Genomic DNA, 20,442 nt, shown 5'->3' with positions numbered 1-20,442 from the left:
GGATGCTTCACCATTAACATGCTTCTCACTCAACATTTTAGAAGAATAAGAAATCATAACACAGTACGAAACTATCATAGAAATGTAGCATGTAAATTGTACAGAAGGAGAAAAGCAGCCAAATCCTGACAAATAGTTATTAAGCCTCATGAAACATGATTTTCCTACTGAGAATTACAAAAATGATGAGCAGGTGAAAACTTAACAAACATTCTGTAAGTAGCTAGGATACAAACCTGCGGATGGCTTTGTAGACCACAGTCCGAGCACAGGAGGTAATCTCTACAGACTCTTCATTGTCCGACTCCAACATTTCGTCGAAGGTGATGTCATCAAACTCAGTTCTTCGTACATTGACTTCATCCTGTCAGAAAGCGCGTCATTCATCAAACAATGACACCAGTACAGTGCTCACATTCGTAAGCCAATCAAGATTTCAAAGAAAACAAAGATCATGCACCGAGATACTGCCTGTAAGTCTATGCATGTGTTCATAGGTAGAACAGGGCAACAGATCAAATATATCCCTAATCACTACTGTTTAATGTCTACAGCCCTAACCACATATACAGGCAATACTAAGATGAGTTTAAAGTGTACCTGTTTGAGTTTGAAAATATACCAATAATTCATAAAACAAAAAGTCGAGAAAGTGCTAACACCATAGCGACTTTCCTTTCAGAGAAATTTTGATTTTTCTGGAATTCTCACATGTGGCACCACAGGATGACTCCATTTCAGTGTATCAAATATGTGACGTCACAAGTTCAGTGCAGTCGACTCTGCCCTTTTAGATTTTACTTAAGAATGGCAAGATGTCCCGTCATATTTGCGGCCTATCATGTGATCAAACAAAGTTCTTCTTTTCATTGTGATATATGTATAAATGATTATAAACAAGTTTATTCACCCACAGACGATTATTTTTACAGTGAAGTGTTGTGGAAGAAGCTCTCATCTTGAGGATAAGATGTGTTATATATATGGATGTCAGAACATGCATGCAGATAATGCGTCTTTTCAACACATTTCCATTGAACTTGTCAGTGTTCGAAAACATTTGGTAAAGTTTATGGAAAAGACCTATGAAATGTTCCTATTGTGTTTTCATTCCGGCTTCCAGTCCAACATCCTATACAACTCATTCACTCTTGAGTTCCATATTGTTCTGCATATCTTTCCTATTTTTCCACAAATATTTCATACTTGGGGGTAAAAGTGCTCATACTTACCAGCACTACTCCTTTCACTAGCCAAAATAACTTGACACTATCTATCAGACTAAACATGTCCGACACTCAATTAACAGTACCATGATAAATAACGGCATTCAACATTAAACTCACAAAAGCAGAATAAATACCCATCAGTAACACTATGATATATATACCAATGTATATATTTGTTATTGTTATACAGAAATGTATATCTTAAACACTGATCTACTAAAAATCGAAAGTAAAGTTTACATGACATTTTATATGAATTTAAGCTACAATTGAAATGCTTTCTAAGACCCCTTTTAATCATCTTCATCATCATCAAATTCCTTAAAATTCCGATTCGACCTCATACAGCTATCACTCTCTACCATACTGGCTGCCATTGGTTGAACTTGTGACGTCACAGCCAGAAAGTTCTCATACAGCGCGAGTGACTAGTTCGCTGATTAGCAGTAGATCGACAGGTGTAAATCGTGCACTTTGGGGTTGATATCACGGTACTGTGTAGACTAATTTTGAGACTGTTTTTCGACTTTTTTCTTTGAGGAACAAATGGAATAAAGTGTATATCAATTTTTGTTACAGGTACACTTTAGACAGACCATTTTAGTTTGTCCAATGATTATTAATTATCAACAACATGATAATCTAGGGATGGTTGGATGAATATTTAATTCAAACACTGGAAACAATTTCCTGCAGGAATTGGCAAAGTCTGTAATTGGTTTATATATTCTCCCTCCCTTACATCAAACCCTAAATATGCTGACCTTTTTCTTGGACTTGCCAGAATTGGAGTGATACCATGGCGGATCATTTCTTCCAGTGGGCTTCGAAGCTTTGGATGCTGAATTTGAAATGAATATTTGATAATCATTGCACCAAAATACTGTATCACTTAAATTATGAATACAAAATGATTATGTTCAATCACAACAAAAAATCCAACAGGGATCTTGGCGTCTACCGATGAATGATCTTTATTGGCTCTATGTCAGACTAATCTCTCTATTTTCCCTTTTTTTTTCTTCTTCTTCTTCATGATCTGACAAGATCCCCGATGGATCTTGAATTGGTGCCCACAATTGAATGATTTTAATAGGTTCCAAGTCACACTGATCTTCTCTCTATTTTTCCCTTCTTTCTTTTTTCCCTTTTACTAATCTGATAACATGAACACATGAAACCAACATGCAAAGTTCAAGAAACATCCCTTCAGTACTTTTCAAGAAATATAGACAACGAACTTCAATTCTCAAATCCAAGATGGCCGCCTGTCTGCCATTTTATTTTTCTTATCAAAAATCTAAATTCAAATGGCACAACTTCAAACCAAGAGGAACCTACACCTGAAGTTTGAAGAATATCCCTCCAGTACTTTTCAAGAAATAGCGATAACAAATTTCAATTCTCAAAATTCAAGATGGCTGCCTGTCAGCCATTTGGTTTTTCTGATAGAAAAACTAAATTCAATTAGCAAAACAAGGGACCAAGGGAAACCTCCACATGGAGTTTGAGAAATATCCCTTTTCAAGAAACCGTCTGATGATGGTGGGCATAAATACCCTATTAACTAAACAATTTCCTGTGTAATGAATACAAAATTAATTTAATGTTCAATCATTAAAATACTATATCACTTTAATAACATCCTGTGTTATGAATACAACTTATTATTATTTAAAAAACAGCATCTAGTTCTTTTATCAGACTTCAAATGTCATGTATTTCATAAATCTTTTTTTATTATCATTATCTTTAATTTGATAAGTAATGATACTGCACAACATAAAACATTCGTTGTGTATGAACTTTTGTTGTTTTTTATGGTTGCTATAACCACGAATATAAATACAACAAATATTGTTGTATTAAATTGGTGCATGGGTTTAGCCATGAAAGTTAGTAGCCACAAGTTTGAAAGTTCCAAACCACGAAAGAATTAAAAGTACACGTGAATATTTCACGTTACACAGTATTTGTCTCTTTAAATTACCAGCCATCTGGTGCAGGGGGAAACATTTTTTCGAAAAAAAATTACATGAGTACAAGATTTACGATTTCCTGAATGACCTCACCTGGTTTTGAATTCCTGGAGTCATCAAGAGTTCCATTGGAGGACTTGATTTGTCCTGCTGATATAACGTAACGGTTCATCCTCGTATCCGTAGCTGTTGAAGGCACCACTTTCATGGCTTGTTGACTTGAAGTCCCTGAAACTGCACTGGAGACCAAACTAGTAACCGGATTGGAAAGGACAACAGCATTAGAAGCTGATGTCTGTCCAGGACCTGTTGTATGACAAATTGTCTTGTGTTGTCCAACTGGAAGGTCATCTACCTCCTGTAAAGAACAGTACTCTCATAAAAACTGCCATAAATAGAACTGAAATTGTGCCAACTACCTGAGTGTATATATTACCGTCATTTGTGATTCTATAATCTTGCTTTTCTTCGTAGTTTTTCAGTTTGTGATTCTATACGATTGCTATTCTTCATAACATTTCAGGTAATCCAGAGACCACAAACAAGAACATCTGACCTTATACAGACAATCAGACAATCCTTACCTTACTCTTCCGTTTCCTTGTGCTCTGTTCAGTACAGTACATCTCGCTGCTCTCATAATACAGCATGGCTTTCCTACTTACAGCATCAAGGTTCTTGGCAAGCCTGTAAGTGGACTGTCGCCGAGGTAACGCCTCAAATCGTTTCTGAGCAGCTTTCTGTCTCTGCCGTTTTTCCTCTTCTGTTCCTTCCATTTGTTCTTCCTTTATGCACCCGCAGCCATTTTGACACTCCGGTTTCTGACACTCTCCCAGGGACTCATGACCCCGTGCCCCAATACTATCACAGATGCATCCTAGTCGACAGTACTCTTTGTCACATGGTGTGTCCTGAGAAGGCCGACTATCGCTGTCAGGTACAGGGTCAGCAAACTTACACAGGTGACAGATACATCCATATCGACAACCTGACGAAGAACAAGATGGAATTATGTCACCTGGCAATAGACAGTTAACATTACACAAAAATATTTTTTAAAACTATCTATATATAATCAATAGACACTAAGCAAAGATATGCAGGTAAACTTTCATAATGAAAGATTTCAGACGTCCCTGAAAGGCCCACTAAGCTTTTGAACAGAAAGGAAAGCAGAAACAAACACAAAGAAAGGAAGCCTATATACTAAAACTTGCAAAAATATTAGTGACCTACATATCATATTTCTATGAAGTTGAATATTAAAGCAAAAATATGCAACAGCAAACAAATACAAGAGGCCATGTGGGCTTGCATCGCTCACCGGGATATTTCAGTAATTGTGGCAAAATACTGTCATTTAAAGTTCTATTTCAAATCTTTTTCAACTTTTGAACTGCCTCTCCCAACAATGGTTTAAACTACAGGTGGACTAAATCCTGTCATTCTTGATAAAGTAAAAAAATATCTTAATAGTTTTTTTTTGCTATATATTCCTATTGGGCCCTATTTTTCCCATCCCAAGGGTGTCACATCCTTCATTTATACAACATACAATATTGTAAAAGAATTCTCCAGACCAAATTGCATCCAATCAATTTAGTTCTTCAGGACTAGTAGAGTTTTAAAGGTCAGGTGAGGTAAAACATTGTTGATAATGATAATATATTACAAAGGGAAATAACTCTAAGTTACTGGCAAATAATTCCCATTTTACAACTCGTCCGAGATCACAACAATATATGGCTATACATACAAAGTTTCATCAAACTTAGTTAATATTTACTCCAGTTATCATGTTCACAAGTACAATACTAATATCATTACAAAGGGCAATTACTCTGTAAGTTACTGTCGAATAATTTCCATTTTCGATCTCATCTGAGATCTTGCTGATATTTGACTGCATACAAAGTTTCATCAAACTGGTATTTACTCAAGTTATCGTGTTCACAAGGTAATTGTTGATGGGACGGACAGACTGACAGAAGCTGGATGCCACGGTATGGCATAAGCTCACCTTGGCCCTTTGGACCTGGTGAGCTTAAAAATATTGACCAAAAAAGAAAAAGGAAAACAAAATTGTTCTCGTCTCTCTGGGATCCAGTTGCATGGAAAATGTGCCAAAAATAAATCACCAGGCTTTTTGAAATGCTCTGGCACTTTAATACATGTTACTCAGATCTCATCAAAAATAAATGTGTCATTAATGAACTAATCAGCTGTTGTGCCCCGATATAATAAATAGAGGCTTTTGCCTGTACACATTATCTTAAACTCCTCAGAAGGTAACAGTCTGGGGATTGTGCAGATTATAATTATGTATTAAATCATTAAAAATTTTGTCTGGAAAAGGTTCTTTGGAACAGGTTTAGAGAAATGATAAATGCGACAAGTACTTCATAATAATCATTTTTAGTTTTAAAAAATTTGAGCTCTGATAGATTTACTGTAATTTAAAGTAAAATATAAAAACGGCTATCCTAAAACTGCCACAAAAATGAGGATATGCTGGCACTGAAATCGAATCATATTAATGAACACCTCTCTTTTGACACCATATGATATGTGCCTGACAGCTGAGGCATCAGTGAAAGGTACACTCATAGTATCAGTTACTGTATAGGATATGAGAGTTATAACAACAAGAGTACTACTGTATATGTAGATTTAATAGCTTCGTGGATATTCTGTACTCCAAATAAGTGACTCTATAAAATGTTGCATTTTAATAGGTGTACAACATGTTATTACTGACTCGCCCAATGCCCATACATGATCCAGTAGCTGAGACAAATACCCATGAAATTTGTCATTTTATGCTGTCCCCCCCCCCCCCCCCCCCCCCCCCCCTTTTTTTTTAAGTACTTCTGATCTGGGTCAAAGTTAAGCAGAGGTCACAGTACAATTGTACTAGTGAATCTATTTCATTGAGCGACTCACTGCCTTTCTGTGATGTACGTATACACAAAGTCTCAAGTCCATACCTGAGTCAGCTGAGACATGCTCTGGAGACCGGTACAAATGTGCTTTTTTCTTTTCGTATACACCATTTGTTTATCATGGTATAATTAATTATTTTGGAAATCGTACTCACAATATCTATTAACACTTAATTAAGCATTAGAATTTTCATCACTTTTTTGTGAACAGTGAAATAATGTTTATTACAGGTAGACACTTAAATCCAAGAACCAATTCATTTTTAAGGGTCAATTAATTTTTATGATCAAGAGTCAATTAATTTTCATGAATCAATTAATTTTGAAATCCATTAGTTCTGTTTTTCTTCAAAAACATGTTTTACTGTAGAGAATTCACTTCTTATAGGTCCCCTATAGCTGGGCTTTGTTATAAACATGCATTACAACAAAGGAATTATTCCGTAGGTCTCCCGAGATCCACCTGATCATGAAGACATTTTACTGAATTCAAAAATAAATCACTTAAAACAGACATATTATATTATATCCATTTGCATTATTGGCTGTTTTATGAACACTGGTAACTGTTGGCTTCAGAGACTGTCGGAAGGTGGTAGATAGCGATGAGGTCATACCTGTACTGGACCGGCGGTGGGGTGGTGGTGGTGGTGGTGGTGGGTTAGTAGTGGTGATGAATGCATACTGAATAGTGGAGGATGCACTAGACAAGTCTGAAGCAGAACAGCACAACACTCAGCAGATTAGTAAGGAAATTTTCAGGAAATAACAAGAATTACGTGTAGTTATATGTCTCGCCTGTCCTACTTTGTCAGGTATAGTAAGCTTTAAGCAAACTAGAAAATCAAATACTTCTGTAGTTTTAGCAAAAAAACAACCAAACAATCATCCATATTAACAAGTGGGTATTGCTCAAGAAATACAAGTCCCCTACAGGCTCTGCTAAAAATAGTAAAAGTGACCTTGACCTTGACCAAAACACCCTGAAACTTGAACTTGTGCTCCTATATCATTGTGTGAAGTTTGATCGAAATCCCTCAAAGAATGAAGTAACTAAAGAGCTGAAAATCTTTGGCATTATGTACATATGTACAAGATGGAGAGGAAAACTGAAGTCCCCCGAGTTTCAGCAGCTGAATAGGACTAATACACTGATCACATAGGAACTCCCTGAATAAACATTGACCTGTTAACATATTGATGCCATACAAAAGAAATAACAAATTAATCACTTATTCTCAAAAGACACCTATAAATATAACATTTTTTACCGAATCAATCTTGTTGAACATTGAGAAAATGTATCCAATAAGTTACTTGTTCCAAATTAACAAAATATTTTGTTAGTCAATTAGAGAAGCAATAAGCAATTTCTCATAAATCCAAGATTTTTAACCCCAAAACGCACAAAATAGTGGTTTTTCATTTTAATTCTCCAAAGCTATATAGCTGTAGGGTGTTGAGATTTCCATACAACAATGCATGTTTAATTGGAATAACAGATGAACACATACTTTTTAAGGAACTGAAATGCCTAGCTGCATCCTTATTAATTTCCGGAGTCATTGAATTAGAACTTGTAGAGGATATTCTGTTAATGACTGGCCATGATGTGTAGAGATTTCCATTATGTGATTTAACTATAGACCAAGTTTGTTAAAGATTTCAGCAACAAATCTAAACACAAGACTTTAAAGTTAACCAACGACGTTTAATCATAAGTTGACACTGCCAGAAAATTAACACCAGTCTTGTTTTCGCGACTTGGTTCACAGGCGAGACAAAAAGTACAAAGTGAGAAGCATCTTAAACGATCTAAGAAGCATATAGATGATCAAAATAGGATTAGACATAAAAGAAAATTAAATCAGAATAAACAAGAAAGATGCAAGATAAAATATATGGTGACGGTACACAAATCAGATCACTAAACCATTGTTTCCTCATTTGTTGAATGGTATGGGAAAAAATGTAATGGGAAAGGCAAAGTTATTTCCTGGGACTATTAATATTGTGTGCTATAGAAGTTCCGACACCAACCATATACAATTAGTGATTTCAGTTTTTCCACATGCTAGTACCAAAAAAGGATCATTTCCTGAATATTTCAACATTAAGATTTAATCATAGATTAAAAACTTATTTTATAAAACCATTTTGGGTTATGATCTGATTTTTCTGTCATCCTTCTGTTGTGCAACATGAATGAAATTATATATGCAATCACATCTGGAGAGAAAAGTTTTAGTTCAAATTCTAGTGTTACGTATACTTAAACAGTTAGTATTATAACAAGTCATTCCCAGCTTTTAGAATGTTAATTGGAAAAACAATACATGTACAGTCAAACTTCATTATCTCGAAGTCAGTGGGGGCCATAAAAAACTTTGAGATATATCCCAAGTACAATTTGTATTCAAGGTAATTAATTAATAAGGGGAGTATAATTTCTATATAATTTTTACTGTCGGAACTGAATTTTACTTCTATGTTAAGCAGGGTCTTTAAGTTATCAAGAGTTAATTAAGATAACGAGGTTTGACGGTACTCATAAGTTTCCTGAACAATTAATGTGTGTCTTGAGGCACCAATATCTTTTCAGCAGATAAGTTTCTGTCATATTAGTTAATAAGTAAAATTAAAACTCTGACATTTTGTGAAAATCAATTTGAACTAAAACACACTATTATACATGTACATGCACTAGGTAATATAGCTATTAATGATTTATATTCATGTCTCGATCACTCAGCATTTTTCCCACAACACATTCTAACACAGATCAACAGGTGTACATCCAAAGTAAGGTATAGCTAAGATATTCTCTATTTCTAAAAACATGTTACCACAGGTTATCATTAGCTATCTTATTTATCACAGAGCAAAATATAATTCGGGTGAGGTCAAAAAATGTCAACCACATACAGATGTTAATCTCAATATTACACATGAACTCAGCCCTATATATATAAGGACTAGCTATATAGCCATTAGATACATGGCTACCATCCCCATCCCAGGGATGTATATAAATGAGATATATACGTCCCTGCCGTCCCCCACCATTGTTTTGTCCTATAACCCCCATTTCAAGGACTAGAATAATGATATTTAAACTGAGCTACAGTATGTGGCAAAAAACTTCCAGTTGGCTGAATTTACATGTTACTAAATATAGCATTGAGAGGTAAAAGGTCTGCCATGCCCATACATGCATGTGTGTACTACACTGGGCTGAAAATCTTCAGAGCCATTTTAGTATCAAGGTACTACCATATTAACCCTGTAACAAGCCCAAGGCCAACACATATTAAACACAGCTGTCGGGAGTGGGTTTATTGTAGGATTACTAGTAGTACCTTTTAGCTTTAATGCAACATAGACAGGCTTATTACCAGGCCTAACCTTATATTACCAGGCCTAACCTTATATTACCAGACATATAATCTTACATTACCAGGTATAACTTTATATTACCAGGTATAACCTTATATTACCAGGAATAACCTTATATTAACAGGCATAACCTTATATTACCAGGCATAACCTTATATTACCATACATAACCTTATATTACCAGGCATAACCTGATATTACCAGACATAATCTGATATTACCAGGCATAACCTTGTATTACCAGGTATAACCTTATATTACCAGGAATAACCTTATATTACCATACATAACCTTATATTACCAGGCATAACCTTATATTACCAGACATAGTCTTACATTATCAGGTTTAACCTTATATTACCATACATAACCTTATATTACCAGGTATAACCTTATATTACCAGGCCTAACCTTATAATAACAGGCAATTCTTATATTTTCAGGCTTAACCTTATATTACCAGGTATAACCTTATATTAACAGGCATATAAACCTTATATTACCAGGCATAACCTTGTATTACCAGGTATAACCTTATATTACCATACATAACCTTATATTACCATACATAACCTTATATTTTCAGGCTTAACCTTATATTACCAGGTATAACCTTATATTAACAGGCATAACCTTATATTACCAGGCATAACCTTGTATTACCAGGTTTAACCTTATATTACCATACATAACCTTATATTACCATACATAACCTTATATTTTCAGGCTTAACCTTATATTACCAGGTATAACCTTATATTAACAGGCATAACCTTATATTAACAGGCATAACCTTATATTAACAGGCATAACCTTATATTTTCAGGCTTAACCTTATATTACCAGGTATAACCTTATATTACCAGGCATAACCTTATATTACCAGGCATAACCTTATATTTTCAGGCTTAACCTTATATTACCAGGTATAACCTTATATTAACAGGCATAACCTTATATTAACAGGCATAACCTTATATTTTCAGGCTTAACCTTATATTACCAGGCATAACCTTGTATTACCAGGTATAACCTTATATTACCATACATAACCTTATATTACCAGGCCTAACCTTATATTACCAGGCATAACCTTATATTACCAGGCATAACCTTATATTTTAAGGTATAACCTTATATTACCAGGCATAACCTTATATTACCAGGCATAACCTTGTATTACCAGGTATAACCTTATATTACCAGGTATAACCTTATATTACCAGGCATAACCTTGTATTACCAGGTATAACCTTATATTACCAGGCATAACCTTATATTACCAGGCATAACCTTGTATTACCAGGTATAACCTTATATTACCAGGCATAACCTTGTATTACTAGGTATAACCTTGTATTACCAGGTATAACCTTATATTTCCAGGCATAACCTTATATTACCAGGTATAACCTTATATTACCAGGCATAACCTTGTATTACCAGGTATAACCTTATATTACCAGGCATAACCTTGTATTACTAGGTATAACCTTATATTACAAGGCATAACCTTATATTACCAGGCAAAACCTTATATTACCAGGTATAACCTTATATTACCAGGCATAACCTTGTATTACTAGGTATAACCTTATATTATCAGGTATAACCTTATATTAACAGGCATAACCTTATATTTTCAGGTTTAACTCTTTATGTACTCATTCAAATTTTGCGGTCGCTACCGGAAGTGGATGTTGGGTAGGTCCTTTGTGTATTGGAGCATATGGCTATCACATCAGACATCGATAAAACGATCTTTTACTGATCTTTCACTGTTGTATGATGCTTAATATTAATTGAAGTTTATCATATGGAACGAGTACTGAGTACAGAAACTCTTTTACCCAATTTTTCCTTTAAAATACGGCGAAATCAGCAGGCAGAATTGCAGGAAATGACATGTTGATCGGCACATGTGTCACACGTGTGCAAGAAATCACGCAGCCAAAACATCGTTTTTTCGGTGTGTAAAAATAATTTACGTATTTCTTACTTATTTTGATGATAAATGTTACTCAATTATATATATTTTATCGTTTTTAATAGCTTTATTGTGTTTAACACATCAACAATCTCGCAGAAAATGAAAGTAAATTTGTGGCCACCATTTTGTAGCTATGTAAACAACCCGGCATGAACTGGCGGAATTCTTTGAAATAGACAATCTTAACGAATGAATATGCTTCTGTTCTGGTACGTAAAATATTTCATCAATACGATATCTACATTGCTTTTTATTTCTTAAAAATATCATTTCCGTGTCAATTCCTTCGTATGACTATGCTAAACCAGCAAGTGATATCAACATCTTTCGCGATGTTTTACGACGATTTGAGTCGTCACAAAGGATGGAAGGCATGTTAGTTGCGACGTGTGTAGTCATCATGAAGGATACAAGAGCACATTTTTGTGACGTCTGTAGTCGTCGTGAGTACGGAAAGAGTTAACCTTGTATTACCAGGCATAACCTTATATTACCAGGCATAACCTTATATTACCAGGCATAACCTTATATTACCAGGCATAACCTTGTATTACCAGATATAACCTTATATTACCAGGTATAACCTTATATTACCAGGCCTAACCTTATATTACCAGGTATAACCTTATATTACCAGGCATAACCTTATATTACCAGGCATAACCTTGTATTACCAGGTATAACCTTATATTACCAGGTATAACCTTATATTACCAGGTATAACCTTGTATTACCAGGTATAACCTTATATTACCAGGTATAACCTTATATTACCATACATAACCTTATATTACCAGGTATAACCTTATATTACCAGGCATAACCTTATATTACCATACATAACCTTATATTACCAGGCATAACCTTGTATTACCAGTTATAACCTTATATTACCAGGTATAACCTTATATTACCAGGCATAACCTTATATTACCATACATAACCTCATATTAACAGGTATAACCTTATATTACCAGGTATAACCTTATATTACCATACATAACCTCATATTAACAGGTATAACCTTATATTACCATACATAACCTTATATTACCAGGTATAACCTTATATTACCAGGTATAACCTTATATTACCAGGTATAACCTTATATTACCAGGTATAACCTTATATTACCATACATAACCTCATATTAACAGGTATAACCTTATATTACCAGGTATAACCTTATATTACCAGGTATAACCTTATATTACCATACATAACCTTATATTACCAGGTATAACCTTATATTACCATACATAACCTCATATTAACAGGTATAACCTTATATTACCAGGTATAACCTTATATTACCAGGTATAACCTTATATTAACAGGTATAACCTTATATTACCAGGTATAACCTTATATTTTCAGGTTTAACCTTATATTACCAGGTATAACCTTATATTAACAGGCATAACCTTATATTAACGGATTACATATGATACTTTAATTTGCTTTTCATGTAAAATGATTCTGAGTAAATGTCGTACTTGCAATTGCATGGCTATAGTTGTTCTTACTCCTCAATGTCTCTATAACAACATAACATCTAGTATCATTCAGGATTATTATAGTACAAGTTGATGAAATATTCATTTCTCATTACACAATTATAATCAGTAACTCGAAGTAATTTACTTAATGTACTCTGACTGCAATAAAAGGCAGCAATTCATCAACTGACATCGGACCATTGAAACATAAACATAAACATGTAAGTGATATTGGTTATTGGATTATTATTACTAGGTAGATATATATATATATATTGGTTCATTCTGTAAAAGTGAAATTTAAAGATGGTATATCCCTAATAATTGAAAGAAGAAACCAAAACCATTACGAAATATATTATAGGCCAACAGGGTATTTTAGGCATCAAACACAAAGCAAAAAGTACCAAACAAAACAGAAAATAGTATATATACATTTCATTTTTCCCCCTCGAGTGACCTTGTACTTTTATGTAACAGATCTTAAAATTATGAATCAGAAAGGACATCACTACCCATTAATGTATCTGCATCTGTTCCTTTCTTTAACAGTGACCTTGACCTTGGGAACTTTTAAGAACAGGACAACACTGTTCATTTTTAATGTATATCCATCTGTTTCTTTCTTTAACAATGACCTTGACCATGACTTTTGAAACTTTTAAGAATAGGACAACACTTCATTTTTAATGTATATCCAGTGTACCTTTCTTTATTAACAGTGACCTTAACCTTGACTTTTGGAACTTGTTAGAAAAGGACAACATCAGTATTCGTTTTTCACTGACAAATATCTTGTGCTTGACCTTGATATAAGGAACTTGTTAAAATCATTATGCACATATCTACATGATTATAACAGCTATCCTCTTGTAAATTTTCTGGGTTACTTACTAGTGTCAGGAAACAAACTTCTTCAGGAACAGATAAAAGGATTACTATACTAATGTATGGCCTCAATCCAAGTGTACTCTCAATTACGTTGTTAAAGTTCAGAATGATCAATAATTTACCAAGATTGTATAGAATTTGACAATCCATTGTTTTACTTTAGGTCTATTCAACAAACACTGGTACCAAATATCCTTCTATCTATATGAAAGGTTTCCACAGTAATCATATCAAGAAAAGGTTGTTTCACCTGACACACAATGCATACCCACACATAGTCTTATAAGCTGTGGGTTTTTCTGGCCAGGAGATTGAGTGCTGTATATTGTGAGTTTGATGAGGCTCGGTCAGGGCACAAGTCATAAAACTGTCTTCCTTCATCATTTGTGTTACTAATTATAAGTTACTGTAGTAGTTGCACTGTGTTGAATATATATTTATAATACAGGACATGTAAATAATGCTAATCTATTCTGACACCCTTTTGGTAAATTAATGCTTCACACCTTATGAATTGCTGTAGCATAAGCAAGGTTTTTGATCACAAGTCCACTTATGATCCAACTAGTACTGCTCTCCCAGCAACAGGGAAACATATCACACAGGTAACCACACAGGTAACACCCCTATATACATTAGCTACTAGACATCAGTGTTCTTATCTGAGCCACAAAGTGACTCCACTACCAGTTCTAGATCTGTGGCAGGTGAAGCATATCTGTGTGTATACACTTGACCAGGACTAGGATTCCGTATTTACACTTCCTCCTATATATAGACTACAGGTCAATATACTAGGTATCTCATGTTGATCAGCTCTCACTCTCTTCATATATAGCACAGCATCCATTGATACTACCACGGTACAATATAGTACGATAGTAATTCAGTACTATGGCCTGTACAGGAATGTAAAGTATGGCATATGATAGGGAACTGATGTAAAATCTTATGATCTGCTTACTTTAATGTTTTACGTGTACTTATAAAGAATTAAGTCTTTATTGGTTACTGTTGTTACACTACTGAATACTATTGAAACAACGATCGATGAACACTTCCAAGATATAACAAGAGGCCCATGGGGCCTGTATCGCTCACCTGGTTGGATTAGACCAAATGTTAAAATAATGTTCATATTCAATTTGTTATTTTGTGAATCTCTAACAATGCTATATATGGTTATAGTGTGGGAATCCGAACTGCTTTAAAGATTAATGAAGTCCAGACTCTTTAAGGTCTGAAAGACCTCAAGAATTGTTTTTAGAATGTGCATGCATTCATCACTTTATGACTAGTAGCGATTTAAAGGAATTACCTCGATTTCCCCTATTGGGCCCCACCCTTTTGGCCCCTCGGGGGTCAGAGTCACCATTTATGCAAAATCTGTTCCCCTTTCCCCAAGGATGTTTCTGACCAAATTGGGTTCAAATCCATTCATAACTTTATGACTAGTAGCGATTTAAAGGAATTACCTCTATTTCCCCTATTGCGCCACAGTACCCATTTGGCCCCTTTGGGTTCAGAGCCACAATTTACGCAAAATCTGTTCCCCTTGCCCCGAGGATGTTTCTGACTAAATTGGATTCAAATCCATTCATAACTTTATGAAAAGTAGCGATTCAAAGGAATTACCTCTATTTCCCCTATTGGGCCCCGCCCCTCAGGACCCTCGGGGGTCAGAACCACCATTTATGCAAAATCTGTTCCCTTTCCCCCAAGGATGTCTCTGACCGAATTGGGTTCAAATCCATTCATAACTTTACGACTAGTAGGGATTTAAAGGAATTACCTCTATTTCCCCTATTGGGCCACGCCCCTTTGGCACCTCGGGGGTCAGAGTCACCATTTATGCAAAATCTGTTCCCCTTCTGCCAAGGATGTTTCTGACCAAATTGGGTTCAAATCCATTCATAACTTTATGACTAGTAGCGATTTAAAGGCATTACCTCTATTTCCCCTATTGGGCCCCGCCCCTTTGGCCTCTTTGGGGTCAGAGTCACAATTTATGCAAAATCTGTTCCCCATCCCCAAGGATGTTTCTGACCAAATTGGGTTCAAATCCATTCATACCTTTATGACTAGTAGCGATTTGAAGGAATTACCTCTATTTCCCCATAGGGCCCCGCCCCTTTGGGGTCAGAGTCACAAATTATGCAAAATCTGTTCCCCTTTCCAAAAGAATGTTTTTGACCAAATTGGGTTCAAATCCATTCATAACTTTATGACTAGTAGCGATTAAAGGAATTGCCTCTATTTCCCCTATTGGGCCCCGCCCCTCAGGCCCCTTGGGGGTCAGAGTCACCATTTATGCAAAATCTGTTCCCCTTTCCCAAAGAATGTTTTTGACCAAATTGGGTTCAGATCCATTCATAACTTTATGACTAGTAGCGATTAAAGGAATTGCCTCAAATTCCCCTATTGGGCCCCGCCCATCAGGCCCCTTGGGGGTCAGAGTCACCATTTATGCAAAATCTGTTCCCCTTCCCCCAAAGAATGTTTCTGACCACATTCGGTTCAAATCCATTCATAACTTTATGACTAGTAGCGATTTGAAGGAATTACCTCTATTTCCCCTATTGGGCCCTGCCCCTTTGGCCCCTTGGGGGTCAGAGTCACCATTTATGCAAAATCTGTTCCCCTTCCCTAAAGGATGTTTCTGACCAAATTGGTTTCAAATCCATTCATAACTTTATGACAAGTAGCGATTTGAAGGAATTACTTCTATTTCCCCATTAGGCCCCGCCCCTTTGGCCCCTTGGGGGTCAGAGTCACCATTTATGCAAAATCTGTTCCCCTTCCCTAAAGGATGTTTCTGACCAAATTGGTTTCAAATCCATTCATAACTTTATGACAAGTAGCGATTTGAAGGAATTACTTCTATTTCCCCATTAGGCCCCGCCCCTTTGGCCCCTTGGGGGTCAGAGTCACCATTTATGCAAAATCTGTTCCCCTTCCCTAAAGGATGTTTCTGACCAAATTGGTTTCAAATCCATTCATACCTTTATGACAAGTAGCGATTTGAAGGAATTACTTCTATTTCCCCATTAGGCCCCGCCCCTTTGGCCCCTTGGGGGTCAGAGTCACCATTTATGCAAAATCTGTTCCCCATCCCCAAGGATGTTTCTGACCAAATTGGGTTCAAATCCATTCATACCTTTATGACTAGTAGCGATTTGAAGGAATTACCTCTATTTCCCCATAGGGCCCCGCCCCTTTGGGGTCAGAGTCACAAATTATGCAAAATCTGTTCCCCTTTCCCAAAGAATGTTTTTGACCAAATTGGGTTCAAATCCATTCATAACTTTATGACTAGTAGCGATTAAAGGAATTGCCTCAATTTCCCCTATTGGGCCCCGCCCCTCAGGCCCCTTGGGGGTCAGAGTCACCATTTATGCAAAATCTGTTCCCCTTTCCCAAAGAATGTTTTTGACCAAATTGGGTTCAGATCCATTCATAACTTTATGACTAGTAGCGATTAAAGGAATTGCCTCAAATTCCCCTATTGGGCCCCGCCCATCAGGCCCCTTGGGGGTCAGAGTCACCATTTATGCAAAATCTGTTCCCCTTCCCCCAAAGAATGTTTCTGACCACATTCGGTTCAAATCCATTCATAACTTTATGACTAGTAGCGATTTGAAGGAATTACCTCTATTTCCCCTATTGGGCCCTGCCCCTTTGGCCCCTTGGGGGTCAGAGTCACCATTTATGCAAAATCTGTTCCCCTTCCCTAAAGGATGTTTCTGACCAAATTGGTTTCAAATCCATTCATAACTTTATGACAAGTAGCGATTTGAAGGAATTACTTCTATTTCCCCATTAGGCCCCGCCCCTTTGGCCCCTTGGGGGTCAGAGTCACCATTTATGCAAAATCTGTTCCCCATCCCCAAAGGATGTTTCTGACCATATTGGTTTCAAATCCAATCATAACTTTATGACTAGTAGCGATTTGAAGGAATTGCCTCAATTTCCCCTATTGGGCCCGCCCCTCAGGCCCCTTGGGTGTCAGAGTCACCATTTATGTAAAATCTGTTCCCCTTCCCCCAAGAATGTTTCTGACCAAATTTGGTCAAAATCCAATAAGAACTTTATGACTAGTAGCGATTTGAAGCAAATGTTGACGGACGGACGACGGACGACAGACGACGGACGGACGACGGACGCCGCACCATGGCATAAGCTCACCGGACCTTCGGTCCAGGTGAGCTAACAACACACCGCTGCAGTGTCACATGTACCAAAATGAAAGTTACATGTACAATGAACAAAACACACCCCAGTGTCACATGTACCACAATGAACAGTACAATGAACAACACACACCATTGTTACATGTACCACAATATGAACACTTCCTTGAGCTATGAAAAACACTTCCTAGTGTTAGATGTACCACGATGAACACTCCCTAGTTATACATGAATATGAACACTCCCTAGTTTTACATGAATGATGATCACTCGAGTTTTATATATATATGCACAATAATGAACTGATCTGAAGTATAAAATGTGATAGATACAAACACTCCTGTACAACAGCATATCTGTACTGAGATACTATTGTTAAGCATTGCATTAAGAGTATAGGTAGACAACTGTTTAACACAACCAGTCCGTGTTCGTGTGAATGACATCACTATGCATTTTTTTTCGTGATTATCATAATATGACAACATCTCAGCCTACAGCTATAATGTTATCATTTGGAATAGATAATAAACGTAATCATACATGTATTAACACTAAATTAACTCTCTTCATAACAGATTGTAACTCCCTTCACAACAGGTTATAACTCCCTTAACAACAGGTTATAACTCCCTTAACAACAGGTTATAACTCCATTAACAACAGGTTATAACTCCCTTAACAACAGGTAATAACTCCCTTAACGTTATAACTCCCTTAACAACAGGTTATAACTCCCTTAACAACAGGTTATAACTCCCTTAACGTTATAACTCCCTTAACAACAGGTTATAACTCCCTTAACAACAGGTTATAACTCCCTTAACAACAGGTTATAACTCCCTTAACAACAGGTTATAACTCCCTTAACAACAGGTTATAACTCCCTTAACAACAGGTTATAACTCCCTTAACGTTATAACTCCCTTAACAACAGGTTATAACTCCCTTAACAACAGGTTATAACTCCTTTAACAGCAGGTAATTATAACTCCCTTAACAACAGGTTATAACTCCCTTAACAACAGGTTATAACTCCCTTAACAACAGGTTATAACTCCCTTAACAACAGGTTATAACTCCCTTAACAACAGGTTATAACTCCCTTAACAACAGGTTATAACTCCTTTAACAGCAGGTAATTATAACTCCCTTAACAACAGGTTATAACTCCCTTAACAACAGGTATATAACTCCCTTAACAACAGGTTATAACTCCCTTAACAACAGGTTATAACTCCCTTAACAACAGGTTATAACTTCTTTAACAACAGGTTATAACTCCCTTAACAACAGGTTATAACTCCCTTAACAACAGGTATATAACTCCCTTAACAACAGGTATATAACTCCCTTAACAACAGGTTATAACTCCCTTAACAACAGGTTATAACTCCCTTAACAGCAGGTTATAACTCCCTTAACAACAGGTTATAACTTCTTTAACAACAGGTTATAACTCCCTTAACAACAGGTTATAACTCCCTTAACAACAGGTTATAACTCCCTTAACAACAGGATATAGCTCCCTTAACAGTAAATTAACTCCCTTAACTGCCCTTTGAATGTCAATTTTCTGTAATTATCATAGATTCTCAAATCCAAACATCAATGGTTACTCCTAATCTTCAACTGTTGATCTGACTGATAGGAGACATATATGCTTTTCTATGTATAATCATTTACATACCCTTAACTCATCACATTTCAATTTTATTTCTAACAATCTAATTGGCTGCTACTAGAAATTAATCAAGTTTTAACAAATAAGATGTTGTTGAAACATGATTGAACAATGAACATGCTAAAGAACCACATTTGAACAATTTCAACGTGGTATAGAACCACATTTGAATGATGAACACAGTTTAGAACCATATGTTAACATTTTCAACATGGTACAGAATTTTGAACCACATTTGAACAATGTACATGGTGTCAATTAACTTCCATGTCGCATTGTAGGTTCACTTGTTTACAGTCAACTTCATACGATGAGTATATACAACTTGTTTCTGAATGTAAGAACTTGTTAACTTGTTACCTTGATAAGTGACCTTCACCAGTCTACATTACCTATTCAAGTGACCTTCACCTGCCTACTTTACCTAGACCTGTGACTTTCACCTGTCTACATTACTTAGTCAAGTGACCTTCACCTGCCTACTTTACCTAGACCTGTGACTTTACCTGTCTACATTACTTAGTCAAGTGACCTTCACCTGCCTACTTTACCTAGACCTGTGATATTCACCTGTCTACATTACTTAGTCAAGTGACCTTCACCTGCCTACTTTACCTAGACCTGTGACTTTTACGTGTCTAC

General features: G+C 36.0%; 1 protein-coding gene across 1 annotated transcript in view; it reads right to left on the bottom strand.

The window, feature by feature from the left end:
• Positions 1-20,442, bottom strand: part of LOC117329256 — a 56,003-nt gene that overhangs the window by 17,406 nt on the left and 18,155 nt on the right. The window contains exons 4-7 of the mRNA XM_033887113.1: positions 3,793-4,196; positions 3,302-3,566; positions 1,994-2,070; positions 237-364 (exon numbers count right to left, since the gene is read on the bottom strand). Of these exons, the coding sequence (XP_033743004.1) occupies positions 237-364; positions 1,994-2,070; positions 3,302-3,566; positions 3,793-4,196 (874 nt within the window). The remainder of the gene's footprint in view (positions 1-236; positions 365-1,993; positions 2,071-3,301; positions 3,567-3,792; positions 4,197-20,442) is intronic.

This window comes from Pecten maximus, chromosome 6 (genome assembly GCF_902652985.1).
Source record: "Pecten maximus chromosome 6, xPecMax1.1, whole genome shotgun sequence".
Lineage (NCBI taxonomy): Eukaryota > Metazoa > Mollusca > Bivalvia > Pectinida > Pectinidae > Pecten > Pecten maximus.
The sequence above is the reverse complement of the archived record's forward strand: the minus strand, read 5'-3'. Positions and strand labels throughout refer to the sequence as shown.